Source organism: Bombina bombina, chromosome 7 (genome assembly GCF_027579735.1).
Source record: "Bombina bombina isolate aBomBom1 chromosome 7, aBomBom1.pri, whole genome shotgun sequence".
In the NCBI taxonomy this organism is placed as follows: Eukaryota; Metazoa; Chordata; class Amphibia; order Anura; family Bombinatoridae; genus Bombina; species Bombina bombina.
Window position 1 is genome coordinate 417,141,489 of NC_069505.1, and position 19,165 is coordinate 417,160,653.

The 19,165-nt window shown below is 45.7% G+C and overlaps 1 protein-coding gene across 2 annotated transcripts in view; it reads right to left on the reverse strand.

Annotated features, from left to right (window-relative positions):
• TOM1 (target of myb1 membrane trafficking protein) overlaps positions 1 to 19,165 on the reverse strand; it is a 202,007-nt gene that overhangs the window by 54,586 nt on the left and 128,256 nt on the right. Inside the window, exons 11-13 of one of the 2 annotated variants that reach the window (XM_053721237.1) lie at positions 14,878 to 14,995; positions 6,049 to 6,124; positions 5,884 to 5,943 (exon numbers count right to left, since the gene is read on the reverse strand). In XM_053721237.1, the coding sequence (XP_053577212.1) occupies positions 5,884 to 5,943; positions 6,049 to 6,124; positions 14,878 to 14,995 (254 nt within the window). Of the gene's footprint in view, positions 1 to 5,883; positions 6,125 to 14,877; positions 14,996 to 19,165 lie in introns of both variants that reach the window. The other variant, XM_053721236.1, reaches the window with a different exon arrangement.

Sequence of the window (19,165 nt, forward strand, 5' to 3'; positions counted from 1 at the left end):
CTTTGAAAGAATTAAGCGTTCAATCTCCAAGCAGTCAGTAGTGAAACTAGATTTGGATGCTTGAACGGACCCTGTATTAGAAGGTCGTGCCTCATTGGCAGTGTCCATGGTGGGACAGATGACATGTCCACTAGGTCTGCATACCAAGTCCTGCGTGGCCACGCAGGCGCTATCAAAATCACTGACGCCTTCTCCTGCTTGATTCTGGTGATGAGACGAGGGAGAAGAGGAAACGGTGGGAAAACATAAGCCAGATTGAAGGACCAAGGCGCTACTAGAGCATCTATCAATGCCGCCTTGGGGTCCCGGGACCTGGATCCGTAGAGAGGAAGCTTGGTGTTCTGACGGGACGCCATCAGGTCCAACTCTGGAATGCCCCATAGCTGAGCAAATACCTCCGGATGGAGTTCCCACTCCCCCGGGTGAAAAGTCTGACGACTTCAAAAATCCGCCTTCCATTTGTCTACACCTGGGATGTGAATTGCTGAGAGATGGCAGGAGTGGGCCTCTGCCCACCTGATTATTTTGGTTACTTCCCTCATCGCTAGAGAACTCTTTGTTCCCCCCTGATGATTGATGTAAGCTACAGTAGTAATGTTGTCTGACTGAAATCTTATGAATTTGGCCGCAGCTAGGTAAGGCCATGCCTGAAGCGCGTTGAATATCGCCCTCAGTTTGAGCTACAGATGGCCAAGGAATGGAATGAAGAACTCGGCAAGTATTTAAAAGTTTCAACTTTCTGACCTCCGTCAGAAATATTTTAATTTCTACCGAATCTATTGGTGTTCCTAGGAAGGGAACCCTTGTGAGTGGGGACAGGGAACTCTTTTTGATGTTCATCTTCCACCCGTGAGACCTTAGAAAGGCCAATACAATCTCCGTGTGAGCCTTGGCTCTGTGAAAAGACGGCGCCTGAAGTAAGATGTCGTCCAAATAAGGCGCCACTGCTATGCCCCGCGGTCTTAGAACCACCAGAAGGGACCCTAGCACCTTTGTGAAAATTCTGGGAGCAGTGGCTAAACCGAATGGAAGAGCCACAAATTGATAATGCTTGTCTAGAAAAGCGAACCGGAGGAAATGATGATGATCTTTGTGGATTGGGATATGCAGGTACGCATCCTTTATATCCACGGTAGTCATATATTGACCTTCCTGGATCATAGGTAAGATTGTCCGAATGGTCTCCATCTTGAATGATGAGACTCTGAGGAATTTGTTTAGAAATTTGAGATCCAGGATTGGTCTGAAAGTTCCTTCTTTTTTGGGAACCACAAACAGGTTTGAGTAAAACCCCAGCCCTTGTTCCGCAATTGGAACTGGATGGAACACTCCCATTGTATGTAGGTCATCTACACAGCGTAAGAACGCCTCTTTCTTTGTCGTGTCTGTAGACAGACGAAAAATATGGAACCTTCCCCTTGGAGGGGAGTCCTTGAATTCTAGAAGATATCCCTGGGTAACAATCACTAAAGCCCAGAGATCGAGAACATCTCTTGCCCAGGCCTGAGCGAAGAGAGAAGTCTGCCCCCTACTAGATCCGGTTCCGGATCGGGGGATACTCCGTCATGCTGTCTTGGTAGCAGCTGCATGCTTTTTGGCCTGTTTACCCTTATTCCAGCCCTGATAAGGCTTCCAGGTTGCCTTGGGCTGTGAAGCGTTACCCTCTTGCTTTGCAGCTGTAGAGGCTGAAGCGGGACCGCTCCTGAAATTACGAAAGGAACAAAAATAAGATTTGTTTTTAGCCTTAAAAGGATTGTCCTGGGGGAGAGCATGGCCCTTTCCCCGGTGATTTCTGAAATAATCTCTTTCAATTCTGGTCCGAAAAGGGTCTTTCCCTTGAAAGGGATATTTAACAATTTGGATTTTGACGACACATCGGCCGACCATGACTTGAGCCAACGCGCTCTGCGTGCCATAATGGCAAAGCCTGAATTTTTTGCCGCCAACTTAGCTAATTGCAAAGCGGCATCTGTGATAAATGAATTAGCCAGCTTTAGAGCCTTAATTCTATCCATAATTTCGCCATATGAGGACTCCGTCAGGGGCGACACCTCCAGCGCCTCAAATCAGAAAGCCGCTGCAGTAGTTATAGGAACAATGCAGGCAATAGGTTGGAGAAGAAAGCCTTATTGAACAAAGATTTTCTTAAGTAAACCTTCTAACTTTTTATCCATAGGATCTTTAAAAGCACAACTGTCTTCAATTGGTATGGTTGTGCGCTTAGCAAGTGTCGAAACAGCCCCCTCTACCTTAGGGACCGTCTGCTACGAGTCCCGCCTAGGTTCAGTTATGGGGAACATTTTCTTAAAAATAGGTGGGAGGACAAAAGGGACACCTGGTCTATCCCACTCACTAGTAACAATATCCACAACCCTCTCAGGGATCGGAAATGCATCAGTGTATACAGGAACCTCTAGGTACTTGTCCATTTTACACAACTTCTCTGGGACCACCATAGGGTCACAATCATCCAGAGTAGCTAATACCTCCCTGAGCAAAACGCGGAGGTGTTCCAATTTAAATGCTAATGAATCTGACTCTGCCCGATGAGAAACCTTTCCTGAATCGGAAATTTCTCCCTCAGACATCAAATCCCTCACCTCCATTTCAGAGTGTTGTGAGGGTACATCAGATAAGGATACCAAAGCTTCAGACTGCTCATAATCTGTTCTTAAAACAGAGCTATCACACTTTGTAGGAAAAACTGGCAGTTTGGATAGAAAGGCCGCAAGGGAATTATCCATAACTGTCGCTAGTTGTTGCAATGTAATAGGGGCAGACGCACTAGAGGCACTAAGCATCGCTTGCGCAGGCGTAACTGGTTGTGACACATGGGGAGAGGTAAACGGACTATCCTCATTACCTTCAGTCTGAGAATCATCTTGGGCCACATTTTTAAGTGCAACAATATGATCTTTAAAATGTATAGACATATTAGTGCAATTGGGACACATTCTGAGAGGGGGTTCCACCATGGCTTCTAAACACATTGAACAAGGATTTTCCTTAGTGTCAGACATGTTTAACAGACTAGTAGCATACACAAGCAAGCTTGGAAAACACTTTAATCAAATAAAAAACACAATTTGAAAAAAACATTACTGTACCTTTAAGAAATAAAAAGGGCACACAATTTTACAAAACAGTGAAAAATGCACCAATCTCCAAAATTTTCACAGTATGTACCTAAGGCTTTAATATGATTGCACAGCAAGTTTCAGAACGATTAACCCCTTAATGCCCAAACCGGAGCAGCTTAAAGCCAACAACCGGTTAACAAACTACAGCACCTTGCCACAGCTTACTACTGTGGCCCTACCTGCCCTTAGGGATCAGTTTTGGGGAAATAAAGCTTCTTCTAGGCCCTCAATCAGCAGCTGGAACCTCCATGTGAAGCAGCATGAAACAGTCTCTCAATTCTAAGTGCGCATCTGAGGCGCGAAATTAGGCCTCTCCCACTCCACTCCGGAGTTGTGAGGCCTACAAAAATCACTTCTAAGTGACTAAATTTATGCCATGTGGATAATAACCCCAGTAAAACACTCCAAAGTGCCTAAAAAGGTGTCTCCAATGAGTGTTTTTTAATAAATAATCGATTACCCTGCCTTAGTGTCAACCAGCCTATTTAGCCCTGTCATGTAAGCATTCAATTCTATACTAAGTCTCAGAACATAGCTTACCCTCCCCACATGGGGATCTTGTCAGTCTTCTAGTATCTCAGTCTTGCCTAGAAATAAATGACTGAACATACCTCATTGCAGTCAAGCCTGCAAACTGTTCCCCCCAACTGAAGTTTTCTGGTACTCCTCAGTCCTGTGTGGGAACAGCAGTGGATTTTAGTTACAACAAGCCAAAATCATTTTCCTCTCAGCAGAAATCTTCATCACTTTTCTGCTAGAGAGTAAATAGCACAAACCAGTACCATTTAAAAATAACAAACTCTTGATTGAAGATATAAAACTACAATTCTAACACCACATTCACTTTACCCTCCCTGAGAGAGAACCTAGTGCGTTAACGCGGCAAAGAGAATGACTGGGGGGTGGAGCTAGGGGGGGAGCTATATGGACAGCTCTGCTGTGTGCTCTCTTTGCCACTTCCTGTAGGGAAGGAGAATATCCCACAAGTAAGGATGAATCCGTGGACTGGATACACCTTGCAAGAGAAATAGGCTGTTCATTGGCGTTCCATGTGTATGAAATGGTCTCTTAAATCCCAGCGTAATTATCTCTCATTGCCGCCCTACAGTTCTCACTCATTTTTCTCACAACTTAAAAAGTGTCTATGTTTTATCAAAATAAACAAAACGCTAATTAACCTATGTACAGTACAGTATACGAAACCAATGATGTTAAAGGTACAGTGTACTTAAAACTACAGCAGGTTCTTCCTGTGTACTTCGTTCTCCACTGCAAACTCTTACATAGCAGAGAGCGCTCATTATTTCTATTGGAGATATCTTGCAAGACAACTAATTTTCTTTTTTTTCCCACTAGTCAATTAGCCATGAACAACAACAAAAATTTGCATTGTCTGTTTTCCTCTAGACTAGTAACTTTTCAAAGGATAATTTTGTGTAGGGAAAAAAAAAGAAGAAGACTACAAAGCAAAACAATATTTGTTGGGAAATATAATAAAATAGCGCTCCAGAGAGACGGATTACATTAAACACTGGCACAGACCACAATACATTTAAACATTTCGAAAACAGAAGCTTAAATACGTGTGACGTTAGTAAACATTATCATCAGAGGGGAGAAGCCTGGGACCACAGACAGACCGGCAGCCAGCATGAAACCCCAGAAGATCAGACACACTTTACGCTACAGTGCAGAAATACTCTTGTGTGATCAGCGCTGACCTCAGATTTAAAGCATGTAACTTTAGTACTACTGACCCTGCAAGTCTATGTGTTTATCCGTGCAAAGGGCTTAAACACATATTTAAAATCATGCTTTGGAGCTGCAGAGTCCCAACCAGACACACCCGGTGAGCTAACCAGCATCAGCAGTCGCACACCCCAAAACACCAGCCATGCCCACTCAAGACCCCAGCTCTTTGCCTAGTTAACCTAACTCTGGTAAAAGGTCGTCTGCAATAGCCAGCTTCAAACCACAGTGATATAGTATAAACTAATCATAGGATGTATAAAAAAAAAAAAAAAAATGATTACAATAACGCGTTTCTTGGCTCATACAATTATTAAGACCATTTCATCAGACATAAAACATACTCATTTCATCTCCACAATTTTATTCATATTGGCCTCTATCACTATCACACATCAATCCAAACCTCTACACAGTAGTATCACATTCCCACCGCCCCTTCTGCAACTCCCCCGCTTAAAGAAACATGAAACCCAAATGTTTTCTTTCAGATAAAGCGTACAACTAAAAAAACTTTCCAATTTACTTCTGTTATCTTGGTATCCTTTGTTGAAAAGTAGCTAGGTCAGCTAAGGAGCACTATATAAGAACAGTTTCACATGAATACTTTTATGACGGCATAGTGTTATACATCTGCAAGAGCACTAGATGGCAGCATCTTTGCAAGGGTATTTTTAACAGTGTACTACATCTGCAAGTACACTAGAGGGCAGCAGCTTTGCAAGAATACTACAACAATGTTATACATCTGTAAGAACACTAGCTGGCAGCAGTGTTTGCCGTCTATGTAGTGCTCCAGAAACCTATGTATACTCTTCAACAAAGGATGCCACAAGAACAAAGCGAATTTGAGAATAGCAGTATACTGGAAACGTTTTTTTAAATTGGATGCTCAGGCTGAAAAATGTTTTGGCATTTCCACAATCACATATTCCTCTCTGATCTACGGAGCATAATCCCCAAACAACCCCTTCCCTCAAATCTTCCCCCTTACTGTGTCAGCAGAGAGCCATTTCTCTATGTCATCCATTATGTTGGCCTGTGTTGCTGGGATCTGTGGGGAAGATAGGAAAATGATTAGTATCCTAACTTTACAATGAGCTGGGAAGTGCAGACACCAAAAAGGAAGAGGGAATAGTTTAGAACCCCCAGTACTCACCGCTCCTGTGTTCTGCTGCCGAGTGTCCAGGGCAACAGCAAGTCCATCTGTGGCTTGTGGGTCTTCATATTTCACACTGTGAGGGAGAAAGAGGTGCGGATGAGAAGTAGATTATGGATAGAGAAGGAATAGACAGGGATGAGAGAAAATCAAAGAAACAGAGAAAGATAGAAATAAAAAGAAAGTGAAAAAGAGAGAGAGAGAGAGAGAGAGAGAGAGAGAGAGAGAGAGAGAGAGAGAGAGAGAGAGCATGATTGAGTTAGTAAAGTAATACAGAAACATACAACCAATCTTTTGCCAGCAGCGTCCAATGGCAGCCAAAAATTCCAGATCGGTTTAGCTGCATCTATACATCCTGTGGTTAATAACTAAACATACAGCTGTACCCAGTACACCAGGCCACATGTCCAGCCAAATAAGATCTACCCAAATCATGTGCTCAATTCCCTCCTGCTTCAAAAGGTTCCATACCCTCCCAAGTGTATCAGGCAGCCAGCGGGCACTACACAGAGTCTCAGTCTTGGGATTGGTTGACAGACAGATGTTTGGGATGATGGAGATCAAACCTATCAAAGAAATGCTCGTCGGAAAGGGGTCCGCTGTGCACAATGGCCTCCAGGATAAAGTAAATTCCCACTATCATTCCGCAGATCAAAAAGAACGGTACAAAGGCCTTGAGATGATTACACCACACACAAGGCCCTGCAGGCTGCATGATGGGCGAGGGTGGACAGTACAGAGGGAGGGGTTAAAGACTAAAACAAGGCCGGACAGAGGGAACATTAGAGAAGAGAGATGCCAGGAAAGAGAAGAGAGGGTTGGGAGAGCAATAAGGAGACACTAGATTTAGTGAGAGACAGAAAGAAATTCTATAGGAGATGGGAATGAGGGGGAGATGTAGAGGAGTAGAGAGAGAGAGATGAAACCACACAGGATACTGTAGGAGAAGGTACGTGCAAAGACAAAGGTGAAGTCAGAGTCATAGGTGGAGCCAGGATGGAGATGATCAGGGAAGAGATAAAATTAGACAGAAGGAAAATGAAGACTGAAGATGGATGAACCAGTAAACATGAAAGTGGGTGAAAGACACAAGGGGCAAAAGAGTAAGGAAGTAACAAGTGGGAGAGTAGAGGAAAATACAGTAGAATAGTTTATTAAAGGTATTATAGAGGCAAATACTGGGAAGAGAAGGGTGTAGGGGTTAGGAAAAGATGCAATTAGAGAAGAGTATGGTCAGATGCAGTGAAAGACGGTAAAAATGTCTTTGGAGTGAGTTGGATCTGTGCTGCTCTCTGTGAGTGAGATCTCAGCCGCTCTCTGTGAGTGAGATCTCAGCCGCTCTCTGTGAGTGAGATCTCAGCCGCTTTCTGTGAATGTGAGTTGGATTTCAGCCGCTTTCTGTGAATGCGAGTTGGATTTCAGCCGCTTTCTGTGAATGCGAGTTGGATTTCAGCCGCTTTCTGTGAATGCGAGTTGGATTTCAGCCGCTTTCTGTGAATGCGAGTTGGATCTCAGCCGCTCTCTGTGAGTGAGATCTCAGCCGCTCTGTGTGAGTGAGATCTCAGCCGCTCTGTGTGAGTGAGATCTCAGCCGCTCTGTGTGAGTGAGATCTCAGCCGCTCTGTGTGAGTGAGATCTCAGCCGCTCTCTGTGAGTGAGATCTCAGCCGCTCTCTGTGAGTGAGATCTCAGCCGCTCTCTGTGAGTGAGATCTCAGCCGCTCTCTGTGAGTGAGATCTCAGCCGCTCTCTGTGAGTGAGATCTCAGCCGCTCTCTGTGAGTGAGATCTCAGCCGCTCTCTGTGAGTGAGATCTCAGCCGCTCTCTGTGAGTGAGATCTCAGCCGCTCTCTGTGAGTGAGATCTCAGCCGCTCTCTGTGAGTGAGATCTCAGCCGCTCTCTGTGAGTGAGATCTCAGCCGCTCTCTGTGAGTGAGATCTCAGCCGCTCTCTGTGAGTGAGATCTCAGCCGCTCTCTGTGAGTGAGATCTCAGCCGCTCTCTGTGAGTGAGATCTCAGCCGCTCTCTGTGAGTTGGATTTCAGCCGCTCTCTGTGAATGTGAGTTGGATTTCAGCCGCTTTCTGTGAATGTGAGTTGGATCTCAGTCGCTCTCTGTGAGTGAGATCTCAGCCGCTCTCTGTGAGTGAGTTAGATCTCAGCCGCTCTCTGTGAGTGAGTTAGATCTCAGCCGCTCTCTGTGAGTGAGTTAGATCTCAGCCGCTCTCTGTGAGTGAGTTAGATCTCAGCCGCTCTCTGTGAGTGAGTTAGATCTCAGCCGCTCTCTGTGAGTGAGTTAGATCTCAGCCGCTCTCTGTGAGTGAGTTAGATCTCAGCCGCTCTCTGTGAGTGAGTTAGATCTCAGCCGCTCTCTGTGAGTGAGTTAGATCTCAGCCGCTCTCTGTGAGTGAGTTAGATCTCAGCCGCTCTCTGTGAGTGAGTTAGATCTCAGCCGCTCTCTGTGAGTGAGTTAGATCTCAGCCGCTCTCTGTGAGTGAGTTAGATCTCAGCCGCTCTCTGTGAGTGAGTTAGATCTCAGCCGCTCTCTGTGAGTGAGTTAGATCTCAGCCGCTCTCTGTGAGTGAGTTAGATCTCAGCCGCTCTCTGTGAGTGAGTTAGATCTCAGCCGCTCTCTGTGAGTGAGTTAGATCTCAGCCGCTCTCTGTGAGTGAGTTAGATCTCAGCCGCTCTCTGTGAGTGAGTTAGATCTCAGCCGCTCTCTGTGAGTGAGTTAGATCTCAGCCGCTCTCTGTGAGTGAGTTAGATCTCAGCCGCTCTCTGTGAGTGAGTTAGATCTCAGCAGCTCTGTGTGAGTGAGTGAGATCAAAGCCGCTCTGTGTGAGTGAAATCTCAGCCGCTCTCTGTGAGTGAGATCTCAGCCTCTCTGTGTGAGTGAGTTAAATCTCAGCCGCTCTATGTGAGTGAGATCTCAGCCGCTCTCTGTGAGTGAGAGCTCAGCCGCTCTCTGTGAGTGAGAGCTCAGCCGCTCTCTGTGAGTGAGAGCTCAGCCGCTCTCTGTGAGTGAGAGCTCAGCCGCTCTCTGTGAGTGAGAGCTCAGCCGCTCTCTGTGAGTGAGAGCTCAGCCTCTCTGTGTGAGTGAGATCTCAGCCTCTCTGTGTGAGTGAGTTAGATATCAGCCGCTCTCTGTGAGATCTCAGCCTCTGCTCTCTGTGAGTTACATCTCAGATACTCTCGATTGCTCACTAAGCTTTTAGTGTCAGTGAAGAAGCAGCAACAGATGATGCGCCCATAGAATAAACTTCTTATATCCCCTCCCCAATCTCATGACTAAACTGAGCTGTCTACGGACCTCAAGCTAAGCTGCCCCCCCTCACATGTATCAGGTTATTCTGGGCTCAGCTTACACCTTCACATAACTGGGCTGGAGGGAGTCGCTCCTTCACGTACAACTGATTTACAGACTGGGTCACATGACAAAGCCATTGATACCTCACATACATGGTGGTTTCACATAACTGTCACAAGCAACGGCCTCTCTGCAGAAGCGGATCAGATAAATATACCACCTTATATGTATAAAACTGGATACAGATTATTAACCCCAGGATAAAACATATTCTGATGTTTAGAATGGACAAGAAATGCACTGTATGGTCTGGGCACTGCTACTGGCAGAGCTTGTGCCTGTGTGATGTGCAGACACGCGGGGGTGCATCTGGCACAGCTCTGCAGGGAATTAATTTCTCGTATTAATACAAGATGCCCTCTCCTATCCCTAGCACTCAGTTTATATTACACAAGGATATTCACCCTCAGCTGTCAGTAGCACTCAGTTTATATTACACAAGGATATTCACCCTCTCCTGTCAGTAGCACTCAGTTATATTAAACAAGGATATTTACCCTCCCCTGTCAGTAGCACTCAGTTTATATTAAACAAGGATATTTACCCTCTCCTGTCAGTAGCACTCAGTTTATATTATACAAGGATATTCACCCTCTCCTGTCAGTAGCACTCCGTTTATATTACACAAGGATATTTACCCTCTCCTGTCAGTAGCACTCAGTTTATGTTACACAAGGATATTTACCCTCTCCTGTCAGTAGCACTCAGTTTATGTTAAACAAGGATATTCACCCTCTCCTGTCAGTAGCACTCAGGAGAGGGTAAATATCCTTGTGTAACATAAACTGAGTGCTAGGGACAGGAGAGGGTAAATATCCTTGTGTAACATAAACGGACAGTAGCACTCAGTTTATATTAAACAAGGATATTTACCCTCTCCTGTCAGTAGCACTCAGTTTATGTTACACAAGGATATTTACCCTCTCCTGTCAGTAGCACTCCGTTTATATTATACAAGGATATTCACCCTCTCCTGTCAGTAGCACTCCGTTTATATTACACAAGGATATTTACCCTCTGTCAGTAGCACTCAGTTTATGTTACACAAGGATATTTACCCTCTCCTGTCAGTAGCACTCAGTTTATGTTACACAAGGATATTTACCCTCTCCTGTCAGTAGCACTCAGTTTATGTTAAACAAGGATATTCACCCTCTCCTGTCAGTAGCACTCAGTTTATATTATACAAGGATATTCACCCTCTCCTGTCAGTAGCACTCCGTTTATATTACACAAGGATATTTACCCTCTCCTGTCAGTAGCACTCAGTTTATGTTAAACAAGGATATTCACCCTCTCCTGTCAGTAGCACTCAGGAGAGGGTAAATATCCTTGTGTAACATAAACTGACAGTAGCACTCAGTTTATATTAAACAAGGATATTTACCCTCTCCTGTCAGTAGCACTCAGTTTATGTTACACAAGGATATTTACCCTCTCCTGTCAGTAGCACTCTGTTTATATTATACAAGGATATTCACCCTCTCCTGTCAGTAGCACTCCGTTTATATTACACAAGGATATTTACCCTCTCCTGTCAGTAGCACTCAGTTTATGTTACACAAGGATATTTACCCTCTCCTGTCAGTAGCACTCAGTTAATATTACACAAGGATATTTACCCTCTCCTGTCAGTAGCACTCAGTTTATATTAAACAAGGATATTTACCCTCTCCTGTCTCTAGCACTCAGTTTATATTATACAAGGATATTCACCCTCTCCTGTCAGTAGCACTCCGTTTATATTACACAAGGATATTTACCCTCTGTCAGTAGCACTCAGTTTATATTATACAAGGATATTCACCCTCTCCTGTCAGTAGCACTCCGTTTATATTACACAAGGATATTTACCCTCTGTCAGTAGCACTCCGTTTATGTTACACAAGGATATTTACCCTCTCCTGTCAGTAGCACTCAGTTTATGTTACTCAAGGATATTTACCCTCTCCTGTCAGTAGCACTCAGTTTATGTTACACAAGGATATTTACCCTCTCCTGTCAGTAGCACTCAGTTTATGTTAAACAAGGATATTCACCCTCTCCTGTCAGTAGCACTCAGTTTATATTATACAAGGATATTCACCCTCTCCTGTCAGTAGCACTCCGTTTATATTACACAAGGATATTTACCCTCTCCTGTCAGTAGCACTCAGTTTATATTAAACAAGGATATTCACCCTCTCCTGTCAGTAGCACTCAGGAGAGGGTAAATATCCTTGTGTAACATAAACTGAGTGCTAGGGACAGGAGAGGGTAAATATCCTTGTGTAACATAAACGGACAGTAGCACTCAGTTTATATTAAACAAGGATATTTACCCTCTCCTGTCAGTAGCACTCAGTTTATGTTACACAAGGATATTTACCCTCTCCTGTCAGTAGCACTCAGTTTATATTAAACAAGGATATTCACCCTCTCCTGTCAGTAGCACTCCGTTTATATTACACAAGGATATTTACCCTCTGTCAGTAGCACTCAGTTTATGTTACACAAGGATATTTACCCTCTCCTGTCAGTAGCACTCTGTTTATATTATACAAGGATATTCACCCTCTCCTGTCAGTAGCACTCCGTTTATATTACACAAGGATATTTACCCTCTCCTGTCAGTAGCACTCAGTTTATGTTACACAAGGATATTTACCCTCTCCTGTCAGTAGCACTCAGTTTATGTTAAACAAGGATATTCACCCTCTCCTGTCAGTAGCACTCAGTTTATATTATACAAGGATATTCACCCTCTCCTGTCAGTAGCACTCCGTTTATATTACACAAGGATATTTACCCTCTCCTGTCAGTAGCACTCAGTTTATGTTAAACAAGGATATTCACCCTCTCCTGTCAGTAGCACTCAGGAGAGGGTAAATATCCTTGTGTAACATAAACTGTGTGCTAGGGACAGGAGAGGGTAAATATCCTTGTGTAACATAAACTGACAGTAGCACTCAGTTTATATTAAACAAGGATATTTACCCTCTCCTGTCTCTAGCACTCAGTTTATATTACACAAGGATATTTACCCTCTCCTGTCAGTAGCACTCAGTTTATGTTACACAAGGATATTTACCCTGTCCTGTCAGTAGCACTCAGTTTATATTACACAAGGATATTTACCCTCTCCTGTCAGTAGCACTCAGTTTATGTTACACAAGGATATTTACCCCTTTCCTGTCCCTCCATCCTCACATTTGAATACAGAGCAGCCTATCGCTGTTTTGGGACCTGGCAGGGGATCAGAGGACCAGTGACCTTCTACCACAGCACACTTTAAAGAGGACACCAGATGCAGTACGCAGATTTACAGCTTCTTTTAACTAGGCTTTAATGTTTAAGGTCTCACTGTGCCTCTCTAGAAAAGATTTTAGGGCCCAAACCCAGACTCTTTGTATAGTTCCATGGACCAGACTGCACATTGCCTGACCACTTAGCACACGGGAAGTAGCAATCCTGACCAATAAGAGGGTCTGACCCGACCTCTGTGCCCGCAATTGCAGGGTCTGACCCGACCTCTGTGCCTGCAATTGCAGGGTCTGACCCGACCTCTGTGCCCGCAATTGCAGGGTCTGACCCGACCTCTGTGCCCGCAATTGCAGGGTCTGACCCGACCTCTGTGCCCGCAATTGCAGGGTCTGACCCGACCTCTGTGCCCGCAATTGCAGGGTCTGACCCGACCTCTGTGCCCGCAATTGCAGGGTCTGACCCGACCTCTGTGCCCGCAATTGCAGGGTCTGACCCGACCTCTGTGCCCGCAATTGCAGGGTCTGACCCGACCTCTGTGCCCGCAATTGCAGGGTCTGACCCGACCTCTGTGCCCGCAATTGCAGGGTCTGACCCGACCTCTGTGCCCGCAATTGCAGGGTCTGACCCGACCTCTGTGCCCGCAATTGCAGGGTCTGACCCGACCTCTGTGCCCGCAATTGCAGGGTTTGACTCGACCTCTGTCCGCAATAGCAGGGTCTGACCTGACTTCTGTGTGCAATAGTAGTGACTGAGCCGACCTCTGTGCGCAATAGCAGGGTCTGACCCGACCTCTGTACGCAATAGCAGGGTCTGACCCGACCTCTGTACGCAATAGCAGGGTCTGACCCGACCTCTGTACGCAATAGCAGGGTCTGACCCGACCTCTGTACGCAATAGCAGGGTCTGACCCGACCTCTGTACGCAATAGCAGGGTCTGACCCGACCTCTGTACGCAATAGCAGGGTCTGACCCGACCTCTGTACGCAATAGCAGGGTCTGACCCGACCTCTGTACGCAATAGCAGGGTCTGACCCGACCTCTGTACGCAATAGCAGGGTCTGACCCGACCTCTGTACGCAATAGCAGGGTCTGACCCGACCTCTGTACGCAATAGCAGGGTCTGACCCGACCTCTGTACGCAATAGCAGGGTCTGACCCGACCTCTGTACGCAATAGCAGGGTCTGACCCGACCTCTGTACGCAATAGCAGGGTCTGACCCGACCTCTGTACGCAATAGCAGGGTCTGACCCGACCTCTGTACGCAATAGCAGGGTCTGACCCGACCTCTGTACGCAATAGCAGGGTCTGACCCGACCTCTGTACGCAATAGCAGGGTCTGACCCGACCTCTGTACGCAATAGCAGGGTCTGACCCGACCTCTGTACGCAATAGCAGGGTCTGACCCGACCTCTGTACGCAATAGCAGGGTCTGACCCGACCTCTGTACGCAATAGCAGGGTCTGACCCGACCTCTGTACGCAATAGCAGGGTCTGACCCGACCTCTGTACGCAATAGCAGGGTCTGACCCGACCTCTGTACGCAATAGCAGGGTCTGACCCGACCTCTGTACGCAATAGCAGGGTCTGACCCGACCTCTGTACGCAATAGCAGGGTCTGACCCGACCTCTGTACGCAATAGCAGGGTCTGACCCGACCTCTGTACGCAATAGCAGGGTCTGACCCGACCTCTGTACGCAATAGCAGGGTCTGACCCGACCTCTGTACGCAATAGCAGGGTCTGACCCGACCTCTGTACGCAATAGCAGGGTCTGACCCGACCTCTGTACGCAATAGCAGGGTCTGACCCGACCTCTGTACGCAATAGCAGGGTCTGACCCGACCTCTGTACGCAATAGCAGGGTCTGACCCGACCTCTGTACGCAATAGCAGGGTCTGACCCGACCTCTGTACGCAATAGCAGGGTCTGACCCGACCTCTGTACGCAATAGCAGGGTCTGACCCGACCTCTGTACGCAATAGCAGTGACTGACCTGACCTCTGTGTGCAATAGCAGGGTCTGACCTAACTTCTGTGTGCAATAGTAGTGACTGACCTGACCTCTGTGCGCAATAGCAGGGTCTGACCTGACTTGTGTGCAATAGCAGGGTCTGACCTGACTTGTGTGCAATAGCAGGGTCTGACCTGACTTGTGTGTGCAATAGCAGGGTCTGACCTGACTTCTGTGTGCAATAGCAGGGTCTGACCTGACCTCTCTGCACTCACCTCTTGCGCTGGTCGGCCAGTGAGCTTCCCCTGGTGAGCGCAAACATGTCAAATCCATCATCTTGTTTGTTTACGTCAAGAGACTGCAGCGTCCCAGTCACTGACCCTGAGATCACGTCTGTGGGGGAGAAAAAGAACTGTATAACAATGACATAGAGAAGGCAGAGAACTGAATTATATCTTTGTAAAGAAATGCTGCATTAATGCAATAAACTTAAAGATACAACATTAAAGTAAATATCATTTGCTCCATGTAAAAGTAGTTATTAAAATGAGGAATGTCTGTATCGTCCAATGACATTGTGGGGCAAATTCACATGAGCCAATTACCCCATCTACAGCAAAGGGTGGAACAAAATGTACACTGCCTGTCAGTTTCAATTAAAAAAATAAAAATATTTTTTTTATTTTACATAAAAAAGGTTAATGTACTGTATTTAATTGGTGTTCTTTTATCGGTGTAATATTTCACACGCTCATAAAATTGCTGGTGTCGCATCACCTGTATGTTCCAGCGTCTCGTTAGTGAGCATTACTGACATTCATTAACACCTATAATTGTGTGAGTCTCGCACATCAAACACAAACTGTAAGCAACGTGGAAATGATAATTACAACACATAGATAATGCACTTGCAAAATGTTATTCCTATTAAAGAAGAGAAAGTAAAATTATAATGTACACAATAAAAACAATATAAAACACACTCAAAATATGAGAACTATATAAAGCCTAAAGTTAAAAAGGGACATGAAACTCAAAAATTATTTCTTGATTCAGATATAGCAAACAATTGCACTACTGGGAGCTAGCTGAACACATTGGGTGAGCCAAAGAGACTGCGCAGTCTGTAACCCTGTGCCCTGCGCAGCCCGTAACCCTGTACCTTGAGCAGCCCGTAACCCTGTACCCGGCGCAGTCCGTAACCCTGTACCTTGAGCAGCCAGTAACCCTGTACCCGGCGCAGCCCGTAACCCTGTACCCTGTGCAGTCTGTAACCCTGTACAATATTAAAAATATAGCCTTTGCTTAAATATAGAAACTTTCAGTATAGGTAAGGATACTACAGACAAAAAACAGAATTTATGTTTACCTGATAAATTACTTTCTCCAACGGTGTGTCCGGTCCACGGCGTCATCCTTACTTGTGGGATATTCTCTTCCCCAACAGGAAATGGCAAAGAGCCCAGCAAAGCTGGTCACATGATCCCTCCTAGGCTCCGCCTACCCCAGTCATTCGACCGACGTTAAGGAGGAATATTTGCATAGGAGAAACCATATGATACCGTGGTGACTGTAGTTAAAGAAAATAAATGATCAGACCTGATTAAAAAAACCAGGGCGGGCCGTGGACCGGACACACCGTTGGAGAAAGTAATTTATCAGGTAAACATAAATTCTGTTTTCTCCAACATAGGTGTGTCCGGTCCACGGCGTCATCCTTACTTGTGGGAACCAATACCAAAGCTTTAGGACACGGATGAAGGGAGGGAGCAAATCAGGTCACCTAAATGGAAGGCACCACGGCTTGCAAAACCTTTCTCCCAAAAACAGCCTCAGAAGAAGCAAAAGTATCAAACTTGTAAAATTTGGTAAAAGTGTGCAGTGAAGACCAAGTCGCTGCCCTACATATCTGATCAACAGAAGCCTCGTTCTTGAAGGCCCATGTGGAAGCCACAGCCCTAGTGGAATGAGCTGTGATTCTTTCAGGAGGCTGCCGTCCGGCAGTCTCGTAAGCCAATCTGATGATGCTCTTAATCCAAAAAGAGAGAGAGGTAGAAGTTGCTTTTTGACCTCTCCTTTTACCAGAATAAACAACAAACAAGGAAGATGTTTGTCTAAAATCCTTTGTAGCATCTAAATAGAATTTTAGAGCGCGAACAACATCCAAATTGTGCAACAAACGTTCCTTCTTCGAAACTGGTTTCGGACACAAAGAAGGCACGACTATCTCCTGGTTAATGTTTTTGTTAGAAACAACTTTTGGAAGAAAACCAGGTTTAGTACGTAAAACCACCTTATCTGCATGGAACACCAGATAAGGAGGAGAACACTGCAGAGCAGATAATTCTGAAACTCTTCTGGCAGAAGAAATTGCAACCAAAAACAAAACTTTCCAAGATAATAACTTAATATCAACGGAATGTAAGGGTTCAAACGGAACCCCCTGAAGAACTGAAAGAACTAAGTTGAGACTCCAAGGGGGAGTCAAAGGTTTGTAAACAGGCTTAATTCTAACCAGAGCCTGAACAAAGGCTTGAACATCTGGCACAGCTGCCAGCTTTTTGTGGAGTAACACAGACAAGGCAGAAATCTGTCCCTTCAAGGAACTTGCAGATAATCCTTTCTCCAATCCTTCTTGAAGAAAGGATAGAATCTTAGGAATCTTTACCTTGTCCCAAGGGAATCCTTTAGATTCACACCAACAGATATATTTTTTCCATATTTTGTGGTAAATTTTTCTAGTTACAGGCTTTCTGGCCTGAACAAGAGTATCAATAACAGAATCTGAGAACCCTCGTTTTGATAAGATCAAGCGTTCAATCTCCAAGCAGTCAGCTGGAGTGAGACCAGATTCGGATGTTCGAACGGACCTTGAACAAGAAGGTCTCGTCTCAAAGGTAGCTTCCATGGTGGAGCCGATGACATATTCACCAGATCTGCATACCAAGTCCTGCGTGGCCACGCAGGAGCTATCAAGATCACCGACGCCCTCTCCTGATGGATCCTGGCTACCAGCCTGGGGATGAGAGGAAACGGCGGGAATACATAAGCTAGTTTGAAGGTCCAAGGTGCTACTAGTGCATCTACTAGAGTCGCCTTGGGATCCCTGGATCTGGACCCGTAGCAAGGAACCTTGAAGTTCTGACGAGAGGCCATCAGATCCATGTCTGGAATGCCCCACAGTTGAGTAATTTGGGCAAAGATTTCCGGATGGAGTTCCCACTCCCCCGGATGTAATGTCTGACGACTCAGAAAATCCGCTTCCCAATTTTCCACTCCTGGGATGTGGATTGCAGACAGGTGGCAGGAGTGAGTCTCCGCCCATTGAATGATTTTGGTCACTTCTTCCATCGCCAGGGAACTCCTTGTTCCCCCCTGATGGTTGATGTACGCAACAGTCGTCATGTTGTCTGATTGAAACCGTATGAACTTGGCCTTTGCTAGCTGAGGCCAAGCCTTGAGAGCATTGAATATCGCTCTCAGTTCCAGAATATTTATCGGTAGAAGAGATTCTTCCCGAGACCAAAGACCCTGAGCTTTCAGGGATCCCCAGACCGCGCCCCAGCCCATCAGACTGGCGTCGGTCGTGACAATGACCCACTCTGGTCTGCGGAAGGTCATCCCTTGTGACAGGTTGTCCAGGGACAGCCACCAACGGAGTGAGTCTCTGGTCCTCTGATTTACTTGTATCTTCGGAGACAAGTCTGTATAGTCCCCATTCCACTGACTGAGCATGCACAGTTGTAATGGTCTTAGATGAATGCGCGCAAAAGGAACTATGTCCATTGCCGCTACCATCAAACCTATTACTTCCATGCACTGCGCTATGGAAGGAAGAGGAACGGAATGAAGTGTCCGACAAGAGTTTAGAAGTTTTGTTTTTCTGGCCTCTGTCAGAAAAATCCTCATTTCTAAGGAGTCTATTATTGTTCCCAAGAAGGGAACCCTTGTCGACGGAGATAGAGAACTCTTTTCCACGTTCACTTTCCATCCGTGAGATCTGAGAAAGGCCAGGACTATGTCCGTGTGAGCCTTTGCTTGAGGAAGGGACGACGCTTGAATCAGAATGTCGTCCAAGTAAGGTACTACTGCAATGCCCCTTGGTCTTAGCACCGCTAGAAGGGACCCTAGTACCTTAGTGAAAATCCTTGGAGCAGTGGCTAATCCGAAAGGAAGCGCCACGAACTGGTAATGCTTGTCCAGGAATGCGAACCTTAGGAACCGATGATGTTCCTTGTGGATAGGAATATGTAGATACGCATCCTTTAAATCCACCGTGGTCATGAATTGACCTTCCTGGATGGAAGGAAGAATTGTTCGAATGGTTTCCATTTTGAAAGATGGAACCTTGAGAAACTTGTTTAAGATCTTGAGATCTAAGATTGGTCTGAACGTTCCCTCTTTTTTGGGAACTATGAACAGATTGGAGTAGAACCCCATCCCTTGTTCTCCTAATGGAACAGGATGAATCACTCCCATTTTTAACAGGTCTTCTACACAATGTAAGAATGCCTGTCTTTTTATGTGGTCTGAAGACAATTGAGACCTGTGGAACCTCCCCCT